Here is a 25,104-nt window from a genome sequence, read left to right on the forward strand (position 1 = left end):
TCATAATTCCTTCATAATGGTACAGGGATAGGGAAGGAAAGGGTAAAAAAAGGGACAAAGAGTGATGTGAGCCGAAGGAATGGGGAAAATCCCTAACCTAGAATGTTACCATTTGCAGAAATTCCTACAATCTTGAAACAATAAAATTAAAAATCTACAGGGAAAAAAGTCATCTAGAACTTTTAAAAAACATTCGTCTACCAACCCTCATGCCACCCATCTGGCTATTAATTCAAACTCTCTTCCTTCATACCTATTTGTAAAATTCCCCAACATAACCAGTATGCCTAGGACCCTTGTGCCTCTTCTCATGGAACGGTTTCTTTCATGGCCATGCGCAGGAGGTTATGGGACAGGACTAGAAAGCCCCAGGAGCCTGTGTCTAAGGTAATACCTTGGCTTTGCTGGATGGCGCTGCTCGGAGTCTGCTCTTCGTTTTGTCCTGAGCAGTGTCACTGCAGCTCTGACTCCTTTCTACTTTTAGGTTCCTAAAAAAGAATAAATAAAAGACAAATAGTCAAGCATAGCCTATAATGCTAAGGAAAAAAAAAAGAAAATCTCTTCTATGCTTTCAAAGCCACCCACCAAGAAAGACAATTCCCTTGGGCAAATGCAATGGAAAATGAGTTAATTTATAAACAAAACACATTCTAAGAACAAATCCTGTCAAAAGAGAAAGAGTTTTCCAGAGAGGACATTTGGTATAAGCCTTTGTTTCCAAACTAGACTTGTTTCAGTGACACAAGACCAATGGCTGTTTTGCTCATGCTTTGAGAGATACAGGGATACTTCACCTTCCTAAATAGGGTGGAAACAGTGTTCAATCACCTTTGCAAACAACAGATTTTTTCCCCCCTCTAAATGTCTCTGCGATCAATCTAAATCACCCATGAAACAAATATTTAAGTACCTACAAAATGCATAGCAGTGTTCTAGATTTTTACATAGGGAGTCAAAATTAAATGTAGTCTCTCCCTTAATCCATTACATTTGAGCTTCCAAAGGCCTAAATTCTGGTGATTTAAGAGATTTCAAGAACACGTGATTTTTTTTTGTCTTATGCATGTATTACATTATGTAAAACCCACACCAAAACGCACAGTACCTGTATTATAACATTAATCTTACTGTGTAAGAATTACGTGCAGATGACTATCACCTATCCCACAGACTGTCAGTAGGAAGTCTTGATTTTCTTATTATTCACCTTTGTTTCCTACTCTCCAACTCCTGCCTAATACACGTCCGGTGGGAACAGTGCTTTTAGAAAGGCTTGCAACTGATATGTACCTGTTACAACTCTACTTAACAAGCAATTATCATAGACGTTCCATATGCATTCACTGATGAGCATTATCTGAGCCGTGAAACTACAGAGAAGAGTAAGATGCAGGCTAGGTCTTCAAGGAATCCAAGCCCAGTGAGGAGCACAAATAACTCAATACAGTACAGTGAAATGGTACAACAAAAAAGGTGTGCTAAAAGCCTGGCATAAAAGCGGGGTATTAGTTACCTGGAATGAAGTAAGAGCAGAGCTGCAAAAGCCAGAAGTCAAGGTGGACACACAGTCATGCAGATGATCCCAAACAGAAATTAATTCCCTAAATAATTCTACTTAGCTTTGGAATAGAATATATCATATCTACTTTTCTGTAGCAAAAGTTTTACTTTTCAAGTTTTACTATGCCAGGGAAAATTTATAAAGGTGGTAATAAGGTATATTCCCGGTGTACCTCTCCTCTCCCTACATCTCTAGCAGGCCTGCGCTACCTATCCACAATGGCTCCCATTCCAGCATTTCTGTGTTATTCCTCCCATTCAAAACCCTCTCATCCTGTGTCTCAGGGCCACATCACCTTGCTAGATGGCTTTAATCTGATGAAATAATCTGTGCTATGTTAGTAACAGGAGAGAGTGGTGGCCAACCAGTATTACATGGCTGCACTTCACCAAGAAAATTCAACACTGAACCTAAACAAATAATGTGAGAGTTGTACTATCTAGTGGGAGATTTATTTTGGAACAGATAGGAAACTTCAACATCACCCTATGAAGGCAGCTGCTTAAAAGTCAGCTTGGTTTGTATTTTACCTAGAATAGTATTAAAATCCATTTGCACTCCCAGAACTTACACCAACTGTCAGTGGTGTCAGTCCCCTAGAAGTAAAGTGGATGGCAGATTAAAATGCTGGGGTGAATAACGTAAACTTTGGGTCAGGAGGAATGGATACAGAGCTGAAAAAGACAGCATTATTACTTCAAACATATGACTTGTTTGGCATAATTTCATTGGAGAAAGAAGTAGACACTTAAACGCTCATCGACCTAAGAAAGAACTTTGTAACTTTCAATAGGGAATACTGAGCTCTGTGTCATTAGAGGTGTTCAAACTGAGGTTAGACCTATACTTTAAGGTCTAAACAGAACATAATTAAGAATTAGCTTAGTATAATTTTTAAAAACTGGCTATGAACCCATTTTGTAAGCACTAACAGAGTCAAATTTAAAGACACTGGCTACATGCCCAAGTTATCAAATATACAAATTACAAGCACCTATTGCTGAGGAGAACTTCTTACTCCCTAAATGCCAAGTGGTAAAAAAAAAAAAAAAATTTTTAAAGGCTCAGAAAGAAAACCCACACTTGCATCACTCAAGCACACCACAAAGACACCCAAAGCTGCCTCTGATAATCTAAAATCTTTTTGGTAAGCCTCAATATGGCTGAAACTATCATTGCCTCTTTCATTCATTTGGTCAGCAAACTTTACTGAGCACCAACTCCGTGCAAAGCACTAGAGATGGATTGATGAAAAGGTCATCTTTACTGGTGGGAGCATCCAGTCAGTGAAGTCCACCACACAGCTGATTTAGATAGCATGAAAATACTATAGGAGAGCAGTAATTATATAGCTAAACTCTCCAAGAGTTATCTTCTAAGAGTTTTATAGTTTTAGCTTTTACATTTAGGTGTCTGATCCACTTTGACTTAATTTTTGTATATGGTGTGAGGTTGAGGCCCAACTTAAATTTTTGGCACATGGATATCCAGCTGTCCCAGCACCAAATGTGAACAGGCTATTCTTTCCTCTTCTAAATGGTCTTGGCACCTTTATTGAAAATCAGCTGACCACAGATATATGAGTTCATTTTGAGACTTTAAATTCTATTCCAAAGACTAATATATCTACCCTCATTTCAGTACTACACTCTTTTGATTGCTGTAGCTTTGCAGTAAGTTTTGAAATCAGAAAAGTGTGAGTCCTCCACTTTTGTTCTTTTTCAAAGTTGTTATGGCTATTTGAGATCCTTTACAATTCCATATGTGAATTTTAGTATCAGCTTTTCATTTCTGCAAAAAAGGAGATTGGAATTTTAATAGGTATTGCAATGAATCTGTGAAACAAGTTGGGGAGTACTGGCATCATAACAATATTAAGTCTTCTAGTCCATGAGCACAGAGGGTGTTTCCCTTTATACAGGTCTTCTTTAATTCCTTTCAACAATTTTTTGTAGTTCAGTGTCAAGTCTTACACCTCTGGTTAAACTGATCCATAACTACCCTATTCTTGTTGACGCTATTGTAAATGGGTTCAGATTGTTCTCTATTAGTGTATAGAAATTCAACTGATTTTTGTGCTGTGATCTTGTATCTTGCAACTTTGCTAGTTTATTAATTCAAATAGTTTTTTCATAAATTCTTCAGGATTTCCTATGTCACTTGTAAATAGGGATAGTTTTACTTCTTTCTTTGCATCTACGTGCTTTTTCTTTTTTTCCAGTTTTACATATAACTGTCATATATAGGGTGGGGCAAAACTAGGTTTACAGTTTTGAGTACATGAAACACAGTTTACATAATAATACTCTTGTACTATTATTTATTAATTGTATTATTTTCCATACAAACAACTGTAAACCTACTTTTGTCCCACCTAGTATTATAACATTGTGTAAGTTTAAGGTTATTTTCTTAGTGGTCACCCTGGGGATTACAATTAACATCTTAATTTACAGAAATCTATTTCAAATTAATATCAATTCAATTTCAATAGCATACAAAAACTTTGACCCTATATAACTTATCCCCCCATTGTGTTGTTACAGTCACACAAAGAATCACAAAAATCATGAATGTGAAAACATTGTAAAAACAATAAACATAATATACAGATATTATTACTATAGTATTTGGTCACCTTAAGAGGCTTCAAAATCCTGGCTGAGACTAGTCAAGAGCAGTAAACTTGATATTGTTCTTAGGACTGAAAGAGCTCAAGTAATACCTTCACTAAAAACAGGGAAGAACTGCTCCTCCCACCTTTGTATACATCCATTTCTGTATCCCCAACCCTAACACAGTGCCAGGCACACAGTGGACATAGTCAATAAATTTCTTGTAAATGAATAAAAATATGTATATATAGAAATGCCTCTCTCTTCTTTAAGGAAAGAAAATTTTAACATTTATTAGGGATCTATTATCTGTCAGGCACTATCCTAAGTGTTTTAAATATAGTGTATCTCATTTAATCCATACAGAAACCCTATGAAATACTAATCATCCTCCTCAATTTACGAAGAACTGAGGGAAGTTATCTTTCCAAGGTTACGCAGCTGGAGCCAAGATTTCACCCTGTATCTCTATGATTCCAAGGCCTGTGCTCTTTCTACCACAGCATACTGATCTTACAGTCTACTCTGCCATAGAACAAACCCAGCACGTCTAGGGAAGCTCTCTCTCCTAAACACATCATGAAATCATAAACAAGAGAAAGCAGCATTGTCTGAAAGGCAACTGGTTTAAAATTTCCACTGCCAAGAGGCCAGATGGTTTCTGGGATGTCTAGTTAGACTAAAAATATCCATAACCACAATGAGTCTGACTTACAAAGAAAAGGAGGGACAGCCAGTATAAACATGCAGCTGGAAAGCTAGAAGATTTAATCCTTATAAAACACTGCTTAAAGAGTTTTCAAATGTTAATGCATGATATAAAAAATTAGTTCATGCTCTCAATTGCTCACTCATCACTCTCTCTCACGCACACATTAGTTTCTTTGAATCAAATTCTCAGGTATGACAGAGCTGAGTCCCACCAAGAAGCTAAAGGCTAGAGAAGACCCTCCTCCCAGCCCCTGGCCTGGGTGTGTGATCCTCCATCACTTCCACCCCCCACCCCGAAACACACATACACACATATTTGAATGAAACCAGCAGCTTCCTTAGGCCTAGTTATAGCTGCCATACAACCAGAAATGGGTGAGATTTTGTTAAAATCCTTCTCTTGTGTTTTTATGAACTGGGTTATCTGCCTTATACAGACCAGTATTCTTTCTTCCTTTTTTAAGTGCACAATTAAGTTTTTAGTATGTTCACAGAGTTATTAACCATCACCACAATCAATTTTAGAACATCTCCATCACCTCATAAAGAAACCTCATACCCTTTAGCTAATACTCCTAAACCCCACCCTTCTCCAGCCCCAGGCAACCACGGATCCACTTTCTGTCTCTACATATTTGCCTATTTCTGGACACACACTTCATTTGCAGATAGATAGGAACACTGCTTCCACAGCATAATGCAAAAGGATTTGAGTCCCCTCAGACAGCATGATAACTGGACAGCTTCTTAGATCCCTGTAGCAACCTTGTATCTTTATAGAACAAGGCAGAGTATAAATTATCCAACAAAAAGAAGAAAGGCAGCTTCTGGTGCAAAGGCAGATCATTTCAAGGCAAAGATCCACGCACAAGGCCTTTTGTTACAGGGTTCTGAGAATGGTTTGATTGAAAAAGCATAGATTTACAGTCAAGAGAGACCTGAGTTCCAATCCCACCTGTCACTCTACATAAGTGATATGTTCTTGGGTAAGTTGCTTAATTTCTTTGAACTGCATTTTCCTCAGCTGTAAAATGAGAGTAATATACAGGTCTTGTAGGCTCAATGTGAGAACTCAATGCAATGAGGGACGTAAAGCACTCGACATGGCAGGAAGCACTGGGAAAAGACTCGCTCCCTCACCATCTGGCCAGGCCCTCTGGACACCACCGGTATATTTCTACTCTAATATGTCAGAGATTGACTGACACCTCTAAAACCCGCCATTCTTCTTAAGTTCCGCATCACTCTTCCATAAGCTATTTTCATTTTCCTAACCATATTCCACTGCTTTTAATGGAGGCAGCACAGGGACCTACAAGAAGGCCATGGGGAAAACGGGGTATATTGTAGTGGAAAGAGCCAAGAATCCTCTGTTCTAACTCAGTTTTCTACTAGTCTAGCAGCCTAAGGTTTGGCAAGCCATGTTCTCTCTGGGCTTTGGCCTTCTCACCCATAAACAAAATAACAGATAAGGCAATATTTAAGGTCCTTTTCAGCCCTAAGAGTTCAAGCTCTGAAAGATAACAAAATAGCAGCAACAACACCTTATCATGTGCCAGCAATCCTGCAAGGCACCATTTACTTAAATACAATTTTTATGGAATGGCAGTACTAGCATTACTGCATCACTTTCTTTTTATTATTTTAAACTGCAAAGAGGATAGATGGTTTGATTATATTTCTTTTTATGGTTATTCTCCATTTCCAAGAAGAATTTCAAGTGACTTAAAGTAAAAATACATAAAGACTGAGCTTTAATACAGAATAAAGGCTACATTAAATAATAAATATAGGAAGAGTATATAAAAAGATTTTTAAAAAATTATAGGTCCTATGTAACTGCGGAACAGCTCAAAACGGTCCCATCCTGTTTAATGAGATACTGAGCTGCTTTTCAGAGACAAGAGACCAAGACCACAAGCTGCACAGCTGAAGCATATGCAGAGGAGAGAACTTTGATCTCCGGCTGCACCTAGACCAAAGGACTGGGACATAACCAGAACCTGAACACTGGTACCTTTTCAGAAGCAGAGGGCCCACTGTCCAGGAAGATCCTTCAATGACACCCCTTACCATAAATAGCCAAGCTCCAATATCCTCCAATTAAAACTTGTCCGGCCAGCGCTTCTGCACACCTGTTTCCCCTATACCTTAAAACCCGACCTGAATCCTGGATCGAGGAGTCCAGGCTTTTGAACATTAGCTTCCCATTCTCCTGAGTGGTGCCATTCATAAAATAGCCAATGTTTCTCCAATGCAGTGCTTGGTGTTTGGCTCTACTAAGCGCCTGGTGGATGAACTCCTTCTGTTCTATAACACATGTTGACTAAAACCATGATGACTGAATTGAAAACTCTGTCCTAATCTTAAACTTTGTGACAGCCAAAATAAAGAGGAAAACACAACTGGACATGTAGCTCGTAGAAAAGGCACTAGCTCAACAGAGTTTTTCCAGGCTGAGCTTTTAGAAAAATACGCAACCAGGTTTTTTGTTTGATTCTAGAGGGGAATTAGGAGTAAAAAGTAAAATTTAAAAGCAAACAAACACACCAGTTGTTTAGATATGTAAAATAAAATTTAACTTTACAATTGTATATCAAGTTAATTTTTTAAATTAACATATATTTTGTGATTGACTTAGAAATGACCTAGAGTTAACTATTACTCTATCTGCCTCTTTCGAAGAAGTTTCATTTTCGAAGGGCTATAGAGCTTCACTGATAGTGCTGCAAAGCCCTCTTAAAGGCTTTGAATTTCTCAAAAGAAAATAGACCGAGCTGCTGGCAAGACTCACAGCCAGAATCTGTTGATGGATTCCTTCCAAAATAACCATCCCATCAGGCCTGCTCGCTCTTACCTCCTTCATGCTTTTGGGCTTAAGAAAGAAAAGTTTATAAAGTAGGTAAGTAAAACAAATGCAGACTTATTTGATTTAAATACAGTTGTAAAAAGTTTAAAAGCTTTTACATATAAATCTTTTTTAGGAAAAGAACTTGCTTGCAGAGAAAAACTTGTCTTTCTTTGCTGCTTGAAAGAAAAAAATGCATTTGAAATAAACAAAAACTAGTAACAACCCAAATTCTTTTTTTTTTTATTGTGGTAAAATATATAACATAAAAGTTACCATTTTAACCATTTTAAGTTTACCGTCACATTGTTGTCCAACTACCACCAAGTTAATTCTTTTTCAATATATCCATATGCTACATCTCACTGTCAGCACTAACAACTCCATATTGTTTTCCTAAGTTACATTTGCAACTGGAACTCAGTATTTCTTTACCTAAGGGAAAAAGTATGTTGACTAATAAATGCAATTCACAGTATTACCATAATAGACCTTCTAACCTAAGGTTTCCATGACATCAACAATTTCCTACCAACCAAGTCCAATTGTTTTAACAACTATACTAATAACTGAACTCAGCCCACCACCTTGGATATTTTTAAAAAATGAATACTGAAATCCAGAAATGTGTAATACTGATCACAAACATTTTTTAACAGTATACTGTTAAGTGAACATTTTCCTATAAATTAGTCCCACTGTGGCTCAATGACACAGGATAATGACAAGGATGGGCAAAAGAGCAGGAAAAGATGATATATTACAGACATTCCAGAGCCACACACAATCCAAAGCACGCCCCACCATATAGGCTTTATGTTCTGCTCTTTAGAGAAGAATTTTCTAAGTTCCTTGATAGGCATTTCTAGGTATGTATTAACCTGCAACTAGCTCTAAAAGAATGAATTACAAGGGTAGAGACTGGAATTGGTGATAAGTAATTCATCTAATAACCACTCCAACTAACTGTGGTAATTTGGCCTTGGCATCATATTTGGATTTTAATAAAAAAAAGTTTCCAAGCCATTCTAAATTATGAGATATTAATTAATCATAGATTGCCTAAAGCAACATTTATTTGTTTCAGGAAGTATTTATTGTGATTTGATTGGGAGAATTATATGACTTTTATCTCTTTTCAGTACATCCCTCTTATAATCATTAAGATACATGCTTGCTATAAATGGGGGGGGGGTGTCCATATACACAATCAGCAGCTTGACAATTCTTAGTCAAGCAATCTTTTTTAACTTTAGAGAGTATCTACAGTCAACTCATATAGACAAAGCAAGAGTTTCGTTTTCTTGGGTCCTGATTACATCAATCAAGCCTAAGTGGCTACAACATAGTGTCCATTCAACAAATAAATGAGTGAATAAATATTCTAGGAAAGGGCCTTCCTGGAAGAGTTACTATTACCTAGAGAAGGGAAGGCATTTAAGGGAAGGGGAAGGTAGTGAATTTTACTCTCAGAAATAACAGGAAATCAGACTGCTCTAAGGATTCAGATACAAAAACTACATCAGGGATCACAATAGTATATACTTCATAACATTCTTAAGCTTGGTAGCTTTTTTGGGTCATATTTATTAGTAACCAGCAATAAAAAGCCTTCAAACAAAAAGGGTCAAGGTATATATCCATAGGGGCAGCAAGAGAGATCTACTTCACAGTGTTGCTGGTAGATAAGAGAGGAGCCTTAGAAATAAGGGTAAGCAACGCCAGCTTTAAACAACAAAAAAGAGATAACAAAATAGGGTGAAATGATGATCTTTTCATCTTTATATTAAAACAGCATGACATGTAGTAGCTGCTCACAAAATGTCTGTTGAATGAATGATTCCTTCCTACGTTCTTCCTCCATTTGTTCTTCCCTTCTTTTCCTTCTTCTATCCTTCCTTCCTTCCTTCCTTCCTTCCTTCCTTCCTTCCTTCCTTCCTTCCTTCCTTCCTTCCACCCACCCATTTATCCATCCATCCATCCATCCATCCATCCATCCATCCATCCATCCATCCATCCACCCATTCATCCAACTAATCCTTCATTATTTCCCAATCACCCAACATCCAATTCAATTACCCCCCGCTTCTCCTCCCAAGGTCCTGCAAAGTCTAAAGCAGGGGTGGGGAATGTTCAGCCCAAGGGCCGCACAAAATCATTTGGTCTGGCCCTGCCAATGCAACGGCAAGCAGGACTCAAAATTCAATAAATCTAGGAGCTTTTTCATAGCTAATTTTTAAGTTGATAATTTTGTATGGCACTTGAATGATGTTATGAATATCCAAGTGGCACTTGCCAGAAAAAAGGTTCCCCACCCCTGGTCTAAAGATCAAGAGGTTCCTTGGCAAGGGTCTTAAAAACTTTTCCGTTTGCCCTCTTGAAACCTATCAAGATATATTTTAGTTCTAGGCACTGAAAACAAAATCAACTCTGGTCTTGCTACTAAAAGAAAAAAAGTCCACAGACAGAATCCGTGGATATTGTCAGCTGAGGAAGGCCTTATTGTTTCCTCCCAGGATGGAAAGTTCACACTTTGCAGCAGAGCAATTAGCACAATCTTACCCTGAGGATACCAGAAATGGGTAAAATTCACTTTTCTTTAAAAATTCAGGTCAGCCCCTTGTCCCTCAACCATATTTGAAAACCAGTTTCCACCTCTTTCCCCACTCCCACCTCCCCTAAAATGGCTACAAAAAATAGGTTTGCTCCTCCAGTCCCTTTTGTCTCATACCCCAAAACGAAAGAACCCTGACTGAATTAAATATCAGTCTCTTACCCTGCCAGGAAAGCTAAGGAGTAGGAGTTGTTCTTAGAAACAAATGCAGAGCGATGTGTCTGTGTCATCTTGCCTCGGGAAGGTTCTTCATTCTCTGAATCTGAGAGACGTGCAGGACACTGGTAGGAGAGAAGGGAGACAACACTGTCCATTGGGGGTTCCCATTGAGTGTCCCATAGCTATTGTTGCAAATCTCTCTATTATATTTCACTTCTATCTGAGCTCCACTCTATGTTTATGTTTCCAACAGCCTCCTGAAGATCCCAATCTTGATATCCCAAATGTAGCTCAAACTTTATACAAAATCAAACTCACTATATATCTTCTCTAAGCCCCACTTCCAACCCAACTGGAAGCCTCAATGTCATCTATGACTCTTTTCTTTCCCTTTCTTCGAAGTCATAATAACACTGTATAGAGGTTTTGAGTTAAATATTTTATTTCATTTACTGTTTATATCAGCTCTATTAAGAAGGGATTAATTAGTTGTCTTTTACAGATGGAAAACTGAGGCTCAGAGTTAATTTGCCTAGTATTGTAGAGTTAATAAGTAGCCGGCACTGGTACTTAAATCCAGAACATCTGTCTCCAAACTACCTCCATGCTAGTTCCACTCTACTCCATTTTACCACTGAAATGTCCCTCAGATCTAAGTCTTCCCATGTACAACCAATTGTCATTGTCTCTCCTTAGATTCTCATCATCCTCTGCCTGGACTGTTGCAATAATCTACTTACTGGCCTCACTCTCTTCAGCCTTTCTTCCCTTCAGTCCCCTCCAAGTACACAGAGAGAATCCTGCTTAATTACTAGTAACTTCAGGATAAAGTCTAAACACTTCAAAACTAGACTCAACTTTCTTTCAGAGTTTTTCTCATACTAGTTCCCACACAGGAACTCCTTGAGTTCTAGTACAACCAAACTACCTTATATTCTCCACGGGTACAGTATAGTCTTCCAAAACCTCTGTTCTTTGGACATGCTATTCCCTTTGCCTAATATTTCCCTTCCACATTCTCTGCTGATAAAACACTCACTGGCCTTTCAGAGGCATCTTAAATGTCGCTTTCTCTGAAAGAGATTCCATGTATCCCTGGAGTCAGCCTTTTTCATCTTGCTGGCACTCATTCATTTACCTTCTTTCATTTTGGAGTCTCTTTTTAAGTCTTTCCATTTACATTTGAGGTTTATTTTATATATACCTTTTGTATACAACATATAGTGAGTATCTGCCTCATGATTCAATATGACAGTCTTCTTTTTAGAGGGAGCAGCTAATCACATTGAACTACAGCTTCTTATTTAAGAGTCTGTCTTCTGCTTTAGACAATAAACTCTGTGAGAGCAAGTGGCCATCTTTTCTTTAAGATTCCCAATACCATTATAGAGCAGGTAAACAAAAAATGTCTAATCATCTAATGATTAACCATTATCTAACGACCAAACAACTACCAAAATAAGAGTTCTAGACGGAGGCATCATCTTATGGCACAGAGTACCCTGCACTTCCGAAATGCTTTGTTACTCTTTAGGCTGACAAGCACATACTACAATAGGCTATGTTTCCCAATAGTTAGCCTTTGAAAAATAGTTGAAAGATTACAATTTACAGGGAAACTTTTCAATTTTGTAGAGTACCGCCCCTTAAAGAAACCTGCTGTACAAACTGTTCACTGGAGAAATTTTTTAACAGTACTAACCTATTATCAAATTTTATATAATATTCTCTTTTCAACTCTGAGAACAAGAAAAAGCTTTGACATCTATAGACGCAACAGAGAATAAATAATGACAATTTCTATTGAGATGTTTCCACATAATCAATTCAGTACCAAATAAAAGAATGTCCAAATCCCAGCTCTATTACTTAAAGATCATGGTCACTATAGGTTAGTTGTTCTATCTTTCTGAGCCTCAGTTTCCTCACCTATAAAATAAAGACTGTTCCATCTACCACAAAGATTGTGATAAGCCATTAAAAGCACTTAGTACATTAACAAGTAGTAAGGGGGCTCAACAGAAGATAGATTTTAATCAATTTAAGTACTATTAATCTTTTAAGAAAAAACTTTAGCATTATAATAGATATACACTAGGTTACTTTTAATTATTGAAAAATACATTTACATTATTATAAGAAATTATGTAGATAGAAGGTACCCCCCTACACACACATCTCTCTATATTTCCACCCCCACAAAACCTAGAACCATTAGATAGGAAAATATTTACCCTTCATTTTTCCCTTTAGGTAAAAATAAACTTATAGTACTATGAATTCATAAAATAGTATAAAACATGCATAACAAATCACCAATGTGATATATTTTTAAATGTATATAAACATTTAAAAGAATGATAATAGCCAGAGTTGGTGAGGGTGTGAGGAAATTAGTTTAGGGCTTTATTGAACTATTGGTGGAAGGATAAGTATATACAAACTTTCTGGAGGTCAAATAAATAATAAGTACCAAAAGTCTTAAAAAGCACACTCTCCTTGACCTGGTCATTCCACTTCTGACAATTTATTAGAAGGAACTAATCACAGTGGTGGTTTAAGATAGTGAAATATCAACAGGGGATAAATTAAATTAAATTAATTCTACAGTAAAGAATACTAAGAGACCACTAAACAATGATGTGGGATTCTTTATTTACGTGGGAAGACATCCACAATTTAATAGTTTATAAAAAAGGTTTATAACAGTATGTACACTGGGTTGTATTTTCTAAAAAGAAAAAAACATACATAGTGTATATCCACTCAGAAGAGAAGTCTGGCAAGACATTTACTAAAATGTTTATAGGGATTATCTCTAAGTTGTGGGATGACAAGAAATTTTTCATTTTCTGCTTTATATATAAATCTTTGGTATGACTATAATTGTTATACCAAATTGTTTTCCAACAACTCACATTATCAGAGATGATAATCTCTGATTCTGGAATAAGCACTTTCCTTCCTCCATCTGAATTCAATTTGATAAACTTGTATCAAACACTTGTGATATGCAAGGCACTGTAGGAAATTTTAAATTAGGTAAGACATTTCCTATACACAAGAAACTTACAAATTTAGTAGAGAAACACAAACACACAAATAACCCATAAGATAAGGGAGAATGAAGTAAGTCCTGTAAAAGTTACAAAGTAGGGGAGGGGTGTTTGGAGGGGAGAGTGGATGATGGGAGTGGAGAGAAACAAGTGAGGAATCTCTATAGGTTCCAGGAACGTGACAGCTTTCAAACTGAACATGGAACAATAAATAGCCTTTCAACAGGTAAGTTGGGTGACATTTCAATGGGATGAAGTTGTAAGAACAAAGGCTCTAAGGAGGGAAAATACAGAGTGTATCTTTGAGGGAAAGCAAACAGCTTCAATTCCTAAAGTTTGGGGTGTAAGCAAGGGTGGAAATATAAGCTAAAATAATACTAAGAACCTGAATGTTGGGGTGAAGAGTTCTCACTTAATTCTACAGGAAACAAGGAGTCCCTGAGGTTTGGGGGGCAGGAGAGTAAAATAATCAGTCCAGCTCTAACACTCTCTATATAAAACATAATCCTTCATTTGGCTTCCCACTAAAGTCTACTTGAACTTCTGTTTGGTTCCAATTTGAATGTAGCCCTGGCTAAATGAAATTATTTGTTCAACACCAAAAATTCATAATACTTATTTAAAGCAAAATTAGAGCCATTTAAAAGTCCTCAAAAATATAAAAGCAAACAGAAAAAGGGTAAAAATTACAACACTTTAAAACTTGAAGTGTTCATAGTAATTGGTAAATATACCACTTACAACCTTTTCCAGCAATTTGGTTGGTAAATAAGTAATAAAAAAATTCAGGCAAGATTTAGCTCAGATTTTATTCAATTTGTTTTTGCACAGAAAATGTCAGAACTGGCTATTACCAATAAAAAATGAGTCTGAGGATTTGTACTTCCTGATTCCTTTTAGGATTAATATTAGGTCAATGCAATTGATTTCTATTTCAAAGACGGTAGTGGCAAAAGAAAAAAATCATTAGAGAAATTTCCTAGTCTTGACATGGATTAATACTAGAGATCATTTCCTGGAGAAAACCTGGATCTGGCAAGGTTAAAAACAGCAGGTTCTTTTTATCAAAAGACCATAGCAAGGGTAAGTGTACTTCTCTGGGTTGTTCTGCCTGATGGCCCTAACAAACAGTTCTGCTGGAGTGACGTCACCAAAAGAACTGCAATCTTTAGACCACAGACCATAGTTGGGGCTGTTAGTCAGAAGGCATACTACATGCACAAGATTATCATATATTTCATTCTTTCCTTCCTAGCCAAATATCCTCTCTGGTAGCAGTCTCTTTCCTTTTATAGTTCCCAATGAACAGAGCATTAAGAGTACACAAGCATTTTATGTTTGTTAAACTGAAGCTTTTAGAAGGTTGAAACCCTATAAAATGCAAGTGGTTGTTTTTAATAATATTTAAATAATAAAAATTATTATTATAACTGGATTCAAAAAGGCCCATATGCTTGTTGACCATCAGCAAATACTATCAATCCAAGAAAGCTTAAATAATCTAATTTTTTGAAATTCAGGAAAAATGCCTTTGCAAAGAGTACATCAAAAGCACAGAGAAATTAAGTAACCTGGCCAAAGTTAGTTGAACAGTCTGTTTTAATGCTGGGACCTGTTTAAGAGGCAGAATTCTAAGGCAGAGATTTTCCCCCCCTCTATTCTGCTATATTGTCTGTCTTTATATATGGTTGAGCTTTATTAATTAGAAAGATAACTGAAATACTAACAAGCCTGAATCACAAAACATTTTATAAGAGAAGACTCTATAGATATGTTAAGTACATACAGCAAGCAATAAAAAATGTCCAATCCAATAACACTTACTAAAGAAAAAACTCAATTGAAATTACCCATTTGAGCTGATCAGTGCACCCTACAAAAGTGCTTTCGGATATAAGTTAAATATACCACTTCCAACCTTTTCCAGTAATTTGCTTGGTAAATAAGTAATAAAAAAATTCAGGCAAGCCTGGCCGGACGTGGCTCAGTGGTTGGGCATCGACCTAGGATCCAGGCGATCGGGGTTCAATTCCCAGTCAGGGCACATGCCCGGGTTGTGGGCTGCAGCCGATCAATGACTCTCTCATCAGTGATGTTTCCAGCTCTCTCTCTCCCTCTCCTTTCCTCTCTCTGAAATCAATAAAGATATATTTAAAAAAAAAAAAAAAATTCAGGCAAGATTTAGCTCAATTAAGTCTAATTAGGTTAAGTTTAAACTAAGTATCTAATCTAATATAATCTAATACCTTATATCTAGTACTGTGCTGCCTGGGCATTTTATTATTATTTTTTTCTTTTTTTTAAAATATATCTTTATTGACTTCAGAGAGAGGAAAGGAGAGGGAGACAGAGAGCTGGAAACATCAATGATGAGAGAGTCATTGATCGGCTGCAGCCCGCAACCCAGGCATGTGCCCTGACCGGGAATCGAACCCTGATTGCCCGGATCCCAGGCCGACGCTCAACCACTGAGCCACGCCCGGCCGGGCTGCTTGGGCATTTTAAAGAATAAAGGGAAACTCAAACTTTAAGGAAATCTAGTAGAGGATGTAAGACATACAAAACTCAAATATCAAATAACACATAAGTCAAAAGGACAATATATGTATAAAATTTACCACAAGTAATATACTGTACTAGGTTTTTCCTCTCACCTTTTTTCCCTACTGTTCCCTTAATCCTTCCACACAATCACATTGTCCCATTCATAAATTACTTTCTCCAGCTCTCATCTGGACGCTAAGTTTCTCACTACTCGTAAGCTGCACAGTCAGTTGGAACTATTACTGGCCTCAGAGGTCACCAACATAGGTTTTTTAGATCCATGTCACCTAGGCTAATTGCTGATTTTGAGGCAGATGTCCACCAAAAAAATGATCTACTCACCCGCTCCAGATTTGTTTTCAGTACTAATGGCTCATCTCTCTTTTTCTGTTCCTCCATTTTCCTTTTCCCTGTTTCTGTATCCTCTGGTAACAGCTTTTGGATTTGATCTTCAGAAGTTTTCTCCTCTTGTAACTTTTCTTCTTTCAGCTAAAAATACAAATCACACCGACACAGTAGAGTTTGGGGCAACTACTGACTTGAAAATATCTTTTCCTCAGTAGTCTATTAGAACAAACATCACATGGCAGTTTTGAGACTATTTTCCTTATTGGATATAAAGCCCTCTTAATTCTTAATTAAATCAGCTTTTACTTGACTCTTGCCAAGCATACGCTTCATGGCTTAAGATTTAACTGTTCTGCATTCTTGAGCAATATGAAACCTTACAAGCTAATACACAACCAAAAAATAAAGTTTATTCACTTAGCTAAAAGAAGCGGAACTTAAAAACTTTCTTATTGCCATAAACGAGATATAAATGTGTTGGACCAGGAGAACAGCAGAGATGTAGGCCACAGAGGGCCAGAGAAGCTAGGTTAGGCAACACGGGTCTTTAGGCCTGAGAGCAACAAAAAAAATGACTTTATCGCAGTTCCAGTGTCCTACAATGTATGCTATTAATCTTGCAGTCCAGAGATTAGGTCAAGACAGATGACTTAGAAAGAAATTTACGGCAGAGGCATATGGGGGAGGTAGCATGGTGTTATGAAAATAAGATGGGCTTTGGAATAAAAACCTAGGTTCTAGTGGTTCTGTCATTTATTTACTAGCTAGATGATCTTTGGCAAATAAACCATCATATGCTCACCTATGAAACAGAGATAATGCTACTTACTTTGCAGATATTGTTATAAGAAGTAAATGAGAATAGAGTATTTAATGTTGTATCATGATGTACTTACAGTAATCAAGAGTTTCCTTTCCTAATCTCCTTTTATTCTCTTTTCACTACCCAGGGTTTTAATAAAATTTAAATGACAATGTATATCAAAGCAATTACAGGCTACTAATATTTTTAATCATACTGGCAAAACAAATAAAGCTAAAGAACAAATAAATATTTTTCATTGGCTGTTGCCTCAGGGTTAAAAAAGCAATAATAACAATAAAGATTTAGTCTTATCTTTTTAATTCCTATAGGTCTGATTCCTACAAGCCTGAACTAGTCTTTAACACAGAGTCTAATTAAAGAGGTTATGAATATTTAAGGAACACCATATACAATGTTATATTAGGAGGAGATTCAAATAAAATAATGTAGTCCCAACTCTTCCCAAGTCAAACAAGAACACAAGAGGAAGAAAAGCAAATCCATATCCAGGAAGCAAGCAAACCTAAGCGATGCTAAAGGCCCATGTGAAAGATCAATGCCTTTTGATGATCTTCCATGAGAAATTCTGTTCAACAACTTAACCACAGACTACACAGAGGGGCATTTCACTTTTAGAGGATACAGAGGCAGAGTGGCACCAAAGAGGACAGGTTTTAGCATTGTAATAATTGTCAATGACCGAACTCTAGGTGTCAGGTGCTGAGCTAAGCACTATACATACATGATCTCACTTAAGAAAACTAAGGTTTAAGAGGTAGGTAATGTGTTCAGATTCACAGAGTTGTTGCCCTAGAGCTGGAATTCAAATCTAGGTTTATCTCCGTGGTTCTCAACCAATGATTTTGCCTCTCAGGGCACAGCTGGCAATGTCTGGTGACACTTTGGTTACAACTTAGGGATGGAGTGTGTGTGCTACTGGCATCTAGTGGCTAGAGGACAAAAATTGTTACTAAACATCCTAAATGCACAGGAGAGCCCTCAATAATATATACAAACACAGATGTTACAATTTTTAAAAAACTAAATATTAAATTTCTTTTTACATATTTTTGTGTTAATCTGTTTAGTGCTTAATGGTATTTACATACTATGCCCTCTGGCTTTTCTACATGTTTTAGAATGTGTCCTTATGCCTCCTAATAATGTTTATCACTGCTCAAAGTTTTTGACAACAGACCTGTGTTGCTGGCAAAACCACCTTTTCATTGCAGTGCTGAGTCTCTGCTAACACAGCAACATCTCAACAAAGCTAAAAATTTATACAATTGAAAAACCCATATATCCATTTAAATCTTCACATGAATCATGTTGGTGTTTTCTCTACACTGGGTTCTGTAGAAGTTTTTTTGGTTTTGGTTTTGTTTTTTTGTCCTTTTGTGGTTATTTATAAGGACTTAAGAACTTAGTCTCTAGAAAAGAATTTTTATACTCAGGGAAAATGCCTGAGAATGTCAGAAAGCAGCCTATAAACTTGAGTAAGAAATATCAATAGCTGTTGTTTTCTATGTTCCAGGAATTAAAGTTTATAGAGCTTACCTCATTTCATCCTTAAGAGCTCTGTTTGTATCTATCATTATCATTTTATAGACACAAAAATTCACAAATAAACTCAGCGGTTATTTCCCAAAGTCACAGTGGTTGAACACTGAAGAACTTGAATTTTATAGTAAACCATTGGCTTCAGATACTAGGGTGTCTCAACCTCAGCATTACTGACATTCGGGCTAGATAATTCTTTGTTACGGGGTGGGGGTTACTGAGCAGAGTCTAATAAGAAGGCTTATGCGTGAACGCTGGCTCAGTCATAGGCTACAGAAGACAAAAGGAGAAACTCTATGAAATGCAGCTCAAGGCTGTCAGTCTGAAGTGAGAAAAAAGGAATCATATATCTATTGACTCCCATCTCCCACAACCAAAGTTTGCTCCACACGGTGTTAAATGCCTCTCACAATGGTTTGTACAACTTGAATAAGTTCCCCTAGTAGGTGCTGCAGCTGCAACAAGAGAGAAGCCCTAGAGTTAAAAGCGAGAGGCAAGCAGTTGGCCCCTGAACAAGGAGGTCTCAGCTTGTACCAAAGGGAAGCTGCCACTACTGAAAGTGGAGTGTTTTTTATTGCTTCCTTTTTTAGATGCTAATTACTAGAGAACTACTACTGACTTCTGTACATTAACCTCATACTGAGTCACGCTACCAGGAATATCATGAAAATTATCCTGAAAATGGCTTTACTTTGCCCTAATATTTAAAAATAAACTTTAAGCCCGGCCGGCGTCCACCTAGGATCCAGGCGATCAGGGTTCGATTCCCGGTCAGGGCACATGCCTGGGTTGTGGGCTTGATCAATGACTCTCTCATCATTGATGTTTCTGTCTCTCTCTCTCTCCCTCTCCTTTCCTCTGTCTGAAATCAATAAAGATATATTTTTAAAAAATAATAATAAAAATAAACTTTAAAAAATCAAAACATTATACATAGAAAAGTATATATATCATAAATATAAGGCATGGTAAATTATATAAAATAAGCATATCCACATAACCACCACCCAGATCAGGAAATGGTATACTACCAGTACCCCTTGTGCCTACTCCTCACCCAAAAGTAACCACAATCCCAGCTTCCAACATCAAAAAAGTCATTGTACCTATTTCTGAATTTTACATAAGTGGAATCATATATGCATTAAATCTTTCTTTCTTCAGCTAACATGCTATTTGTGAGATTCATCCACGTAGGTGCATATAGTTTGTTCTTTCTCATTGTTATAGTGTTCTATTGTTTGCCTACAAAACAATTTAACCATTCTATTCCTGACGGATATTTGAGTAATTACAAGTTTGGGGCTACTTACACTTAAAACTGCTATGAACATTTTTGAACATGTATCCTGATACACATACTAGTCTGTGGGGTATATTCTAGAAGAGATACCATTTAGTCATAAAGTATGGGTACACTGCCATGGTTTTCCAAACTGGTACAATTATACTCCCACCCCCCAATGTAGCAGAATGACAGTTGCTCTCAGCCTATTTGTCTATTTCAGACATTCCAGTAATTATATACTGGTATTGCAATATGACTTCAATTTGCATTTCTCTTCCAAAGATGTAGAGCAGCTTTTCATGTTTACTGTTTGGAAATCCTCTTTCATGCAGTGCCTAGTCACATTGCTGCCCTTTTTTCTTTTAGATATTTGGGTTTTTCCCTAGTAATTTGTAGGAGCTACTTATATTTTTTTGTATATGAGGCAATTTTCAAGAAAAAAAACATGCGGTTTCACTTTCTGCAGTCTCACTTACCTGCAGTCAATGGTGGTCTTGAATGGAAAATTCCAGAAATAAACATAAGTTTTAAATTGTGTGTGGTTCTGAGTAGCGTGATGAAATCTCACACCATCCTGCTCCATCCCATCCCAGTATGTGAACCATCCCTTCGTCCAGCAAATCCATGCTGTATTCGCTCCCCACCTGTTACTTATTAACCGTCTTGGTTATCAGATGGGCTATCATAGTGTTGCAGTGTTTGTGTTCAAGTAACCCTCATTTTATTATTACAATTGCTCTATTTTATTACTATTGTTGTTAATCTCTCATTGTGTCCAATTTATGTATTAAACTTTTTAAAAGGTGTGTATGTATAGGAAAAAGCATAGTATATATACGGTTCAGTAGTATCTGCAGTTTCAGGCATCCACTGGGGGTCTTGGAACAATCTCCCTGACAAATAAGGGGGGATTACCATACAAATTACGTGTGTGTGTGTGTGTGTGTGTGTGTGTGTGTATACATATGTTTTTCCCCCTTATACAGTAGCTTGCTTTTTTCACTCTCTTAGTAGTGTCTTTTGAAGACAAGAAGTTCCAGGTTTTAATGCAGTTTAACATTAGTGCTTTTATATCCTGTTTAAGAAATTCTCCCATGTTATCTTTAAGGAGCTTATTCTTTGATCTTTCACATTTAGAATTTCACATTAGAATTAATTTTTTAAATCAACTGTTAAGGCATAATCTACATATGATAAAATGAACACTTACAGAATGTGTATAGCTCAATGAGTTTTGACAAATTTATATATCTATGCAACCATCTCCCTAACCATTTTTAACACCCGAGCGAGCCACTTCAAGCCCACTAGCAATCAATCTCCCACTCCACTCAGCCCTAGACAACCCCTAATCTGATGACTATGATTATGGATTAGTTTTGCCTATTATAAAATCATACAGCATATATTCCTTTGTGTCAGGCTTTATTCACGCAGCATATTTTTGAGATTCATCCACAATACTGAGTTTATTATTAAGACATTCCTTTTATGGATGAATTATATTCCATTGCATAAATGTACAACAGTTTGTTTATCCATTCAAGTGTTGGACATGTGGGTTGTATTTAGTTTGGGGCTATTATGAATAAAGCTGCTATATTGATGTCTTTTGCGGACAGATGTTTTTATTTTGCTTGGCTAAATATCTACAAGTGGAATTGCTGGATCACATAGTAAGTATATGTTTAAATTTATAAAGTAACTGCCAAAATGTTTCCCATGGCGGTTATACCACTTTACTGGCACACCTCGGAGATACCGCAGGTTTGGTCCCAGACCACCACAATAAAGCAAGTATCCCAATAAAGTGAGCTGTAATGTTTTTGCTGGTGGAGAGTCTTGCCTTCGATTTTTTTAAAAATGCAGTATCTGTGAAGTGCAATAAAGCACAGTGCAATAAAATGAGGTATGCCTGTTTACTGTCACTAGCAATGCATGAAGTTCCAGGTGACTCACATTCTCACATTCATTTTCATACTTGGAATTATCAGCCTTTTAATTTTAGGCACTTGAGAGTATGTCAGGTGATACCCCATCGTGGTTTTAGTAAGTATTTCCCTGTTGGCTAATTATGTTGAGCATCTTTTCATGTGCTTAGTAGCATATCTTCTTTTGTGAAGAATGTGTTCAAACCTTTTACTCAATTTTTTTAACCTTATTACTATGTGCAAAAAGTTCTGGATACAAGTCCATTGTTAGATAGACATTTTGAGAATATGTTCTCCCAGTCTTTGCTTTGCCTTTTTATTTCCTTAATGAATGGAAGTTTTTTACTTTGATAAAGTCCAATATATCAATTTTTTCTTCTGTTGCTAGGATTTTTTGTGTTCCTGTCTTGAAAATCTTTGCCTACCTCAAGGTCTTTTTCTTCTAAGTTTTCTTCTGCATAGTTGTAACTTTTACACTTAGTCTATGATCCGTTTTGAATTAGTTTTTGTATATTGTATAAAGGAGAGATCAAGATTCACTTTTACTTATTCATAGGATATTCAGTTTATTCCAGCACCATGTTGAAAAAAACATTCTTTTTTTCAACTATTTTGAACTATTTTCATGCCTTTGTGAACATTAATTGACTATATATGAGTGAGTCTATTCCGAGACTATATTCTAACATTAACTGACTATATATGAGTGGGTCTACTCCAGGACTATATTCTAACAGTACTTGACTATATATGAGTGGGTCTCTTCCAGGACTATATTCTAACATTAATTGACTATATGTGACTGAGTGTATTTCAGAACTATATTCTGTTCCATTGATCTATATGTCTTTTCCCCATGCCAATTCCATACTATCTTGATGACTAGCATTGTATAAATCTTGAAATCTGGTAGTAAAGTCCTCCAAAAATAACAGCCATAATTCACAGACAACATAATCCATGTAGAAAATCCAGTAGAACCTACAAAAAGCTACTAGAACTACTAAATGAGTTTAGCAAGGCTGTAGGATAGAAAACCAAAATACAAAAATCAATTGTATTTTATATACTTGCATGAACAATAAGAAATTAAAAAATTTTTAATGCCATTTATAGTAACATCGAAAATGTGAAATACTTAAGATATATCTGACAAAAGATATGGAAACTGAAAACCACAAAACATTGTTGACATTAAAGGAGACCTAAATAAACAGAAGGATATAATGTTGATGGGTCTGAAGACTCATTATTATTGGAATGTTAATTCTCCCCAAATTGATCTACTGATTCAATGTAATTACAATAAAAACCAACAGTTTTTTTGAAGAAATTGGCAAGCCACTACTAAAATTCAGATGGATATATAGAGAACCAAGAATAAGCAAAATAACTTTGAAAAAGAACAAAGCTGGATGATTAACACTACCAGAGTTCAAGACTTACTATAAAACTACAGTAGTCAAAACAGCATGGTATTAGTGTAAAAACAAACAGATCAATGATACAGATAGAACATAGAGCCTAGAAATAAATCCACAAATATATAGATAAAGGTGAAAAGAAAATCCAATGGGGAAAGGAGTCTTTTCAACGAATGGTGCTGGAACAACTGGGACATTCATATACACAAAAAGGAACTTGGATCTATAACTCACACCATATATAAGAATTTAAGTCCAAATGAATCACAGACCTAAATGTAAAACCTAAAACTCTGAAAATTCATGAGGAAAACATAGGAGAAAATATCTGTGACCTGGAGCTGGGCAAAGAATTCTTATGAAAAAATTTATAAACTTATAAACTGTAATTTTGAAAGTTAAAAACTTCTGCTCTTCAAAAGACTCCAAGAGAATGAAAAGACTGACACAGACTAGGAGAAAAATATTTGCAAAGCATATACCTGATAAAAGACTTGTATCCAAAATATATGAAAATCTCTCAAAATACACAACCCACTTTTTAAAAAAGAGCGAAAGGTTGAATGACCATTAAACTAAAGAAAATATACAGAAAGCAAACACATTAAAAGATGTTCAACATCTTTAGTCATTAGGAAAATATAAATTTAAACCACAATGAGATACCACTACACACCAATTAGAATTGCTAAAATTAATCACCATATCAAACGGTGATAATTGAGAGAAACCAGAACTCTCATACATTACTGGTAGGAATTAAAATGGTAAAATCACTTTGGAAAAGTTTGGCAGTTTCTTTAAAAAATGAAATACACACCTACCATATAATCTAACCATTTTATGCCTAAGTATTTACCTAAGAAAAAATGAAATACTTGTCTATACAAAGACTTGAACATGAATGTTCGTAGTAGCTTTATTTGTAATAGTCAAGAACTGAAAACAACCCAAATGTCTATCAACAGGCAAACAAACAAATTGACAAACCATACAGTGAAATACTACTCATCAACGAAGAATACTAAACCACTGGTACATGCAACAAAGTGAATGAATCTCAAAATAATTATGCTGAGTGAAAAAGCCAAATAGAAAAGCATAAGCAACAAAAGAAAAAACAGATTAAGTTGGACTTCACAAAACTAAAAACTTTTGTGCAAAGAGCATTTAAAAAAATGAAACGGTGACCTACAGAATGCAAGAAAATATTTGCAAATCATATGTACATCTGATAAGGATTTAACATTCAGGCTACATAAAGAACTCGGCAACTCAACAAAAAAAACAACCCAATTCAAAATTGAATGAAGGACTTAAGTAGACATATCTCCAAAGTAATGCAAATCTCAATAGCACATGAAACCATCATTGTTCATTAGGGAAATACAAATCAAAACCATAATGAAATACCCACTGGATGACTATTAAAAAAAAAAGAAAAAAAGAAGTGTCAGCAAGTAAGTGGAGAAACTGGAATCCTCATACATTGTAGGTAGGTGTAGCTGCTGTAGAAAAAAGTTTGATGACTTCTCAAAAAATTAAACACAATTATTATATGACCCAGCAATTCCACTCCTGGGTATACACCCAAAATAACTGAAAACAGGTACTCAAACATACATTTGTATGCCAACGTT

General features: G+C 36.2%; 1 protein-coding gene across 1 annotated transcript in view; it reads right to left on the bottom strand.

The window, feature by feature from the left end:
• RNF169 (ring finger protein 169) overlaps positions 1 to 25,104 on the bottom strand; it is a 60,506-nt gene that overhangs the window by 7,178 nt on the left and 28,224 nt on the right. The window contains exons 3-5 of the mRNA XM_087821657.1: positions 16,451 to 16,597; positions 10,512 to 10,630; positions 395 to 488 (exon numbers count right to left, since the gene is read on the bottom strand). Coding sequence (XP_087677783.1) covers positions 395 to 488; positions 10,512 to 10,630; positions 16,451 to 16,597 — 360 coding nt within the window. The remainder of the gene's footprint in view (positions 1 to 394; positions 489 to 10,511; positions 10,631 to 16,450; positions 16,598 to 25,104) is intronic.

Source organism: Miniopterus natalensis, chromosome 11, assembly GCF_054644295.1.
Source record: "Miniopterus natalensis isolate mMinNat1 chromosome 11, mMinNat1.hap1, whole genome shotgun sequence".
In the NCBI taxonomy this organism is placed as follows: domain Eukaryota; kingdom Metazoa; phylum Chordata; class Mammalia; order Chiroptera; family Miniopteridae; genus Miniopterus; species Miniopterus natalensis.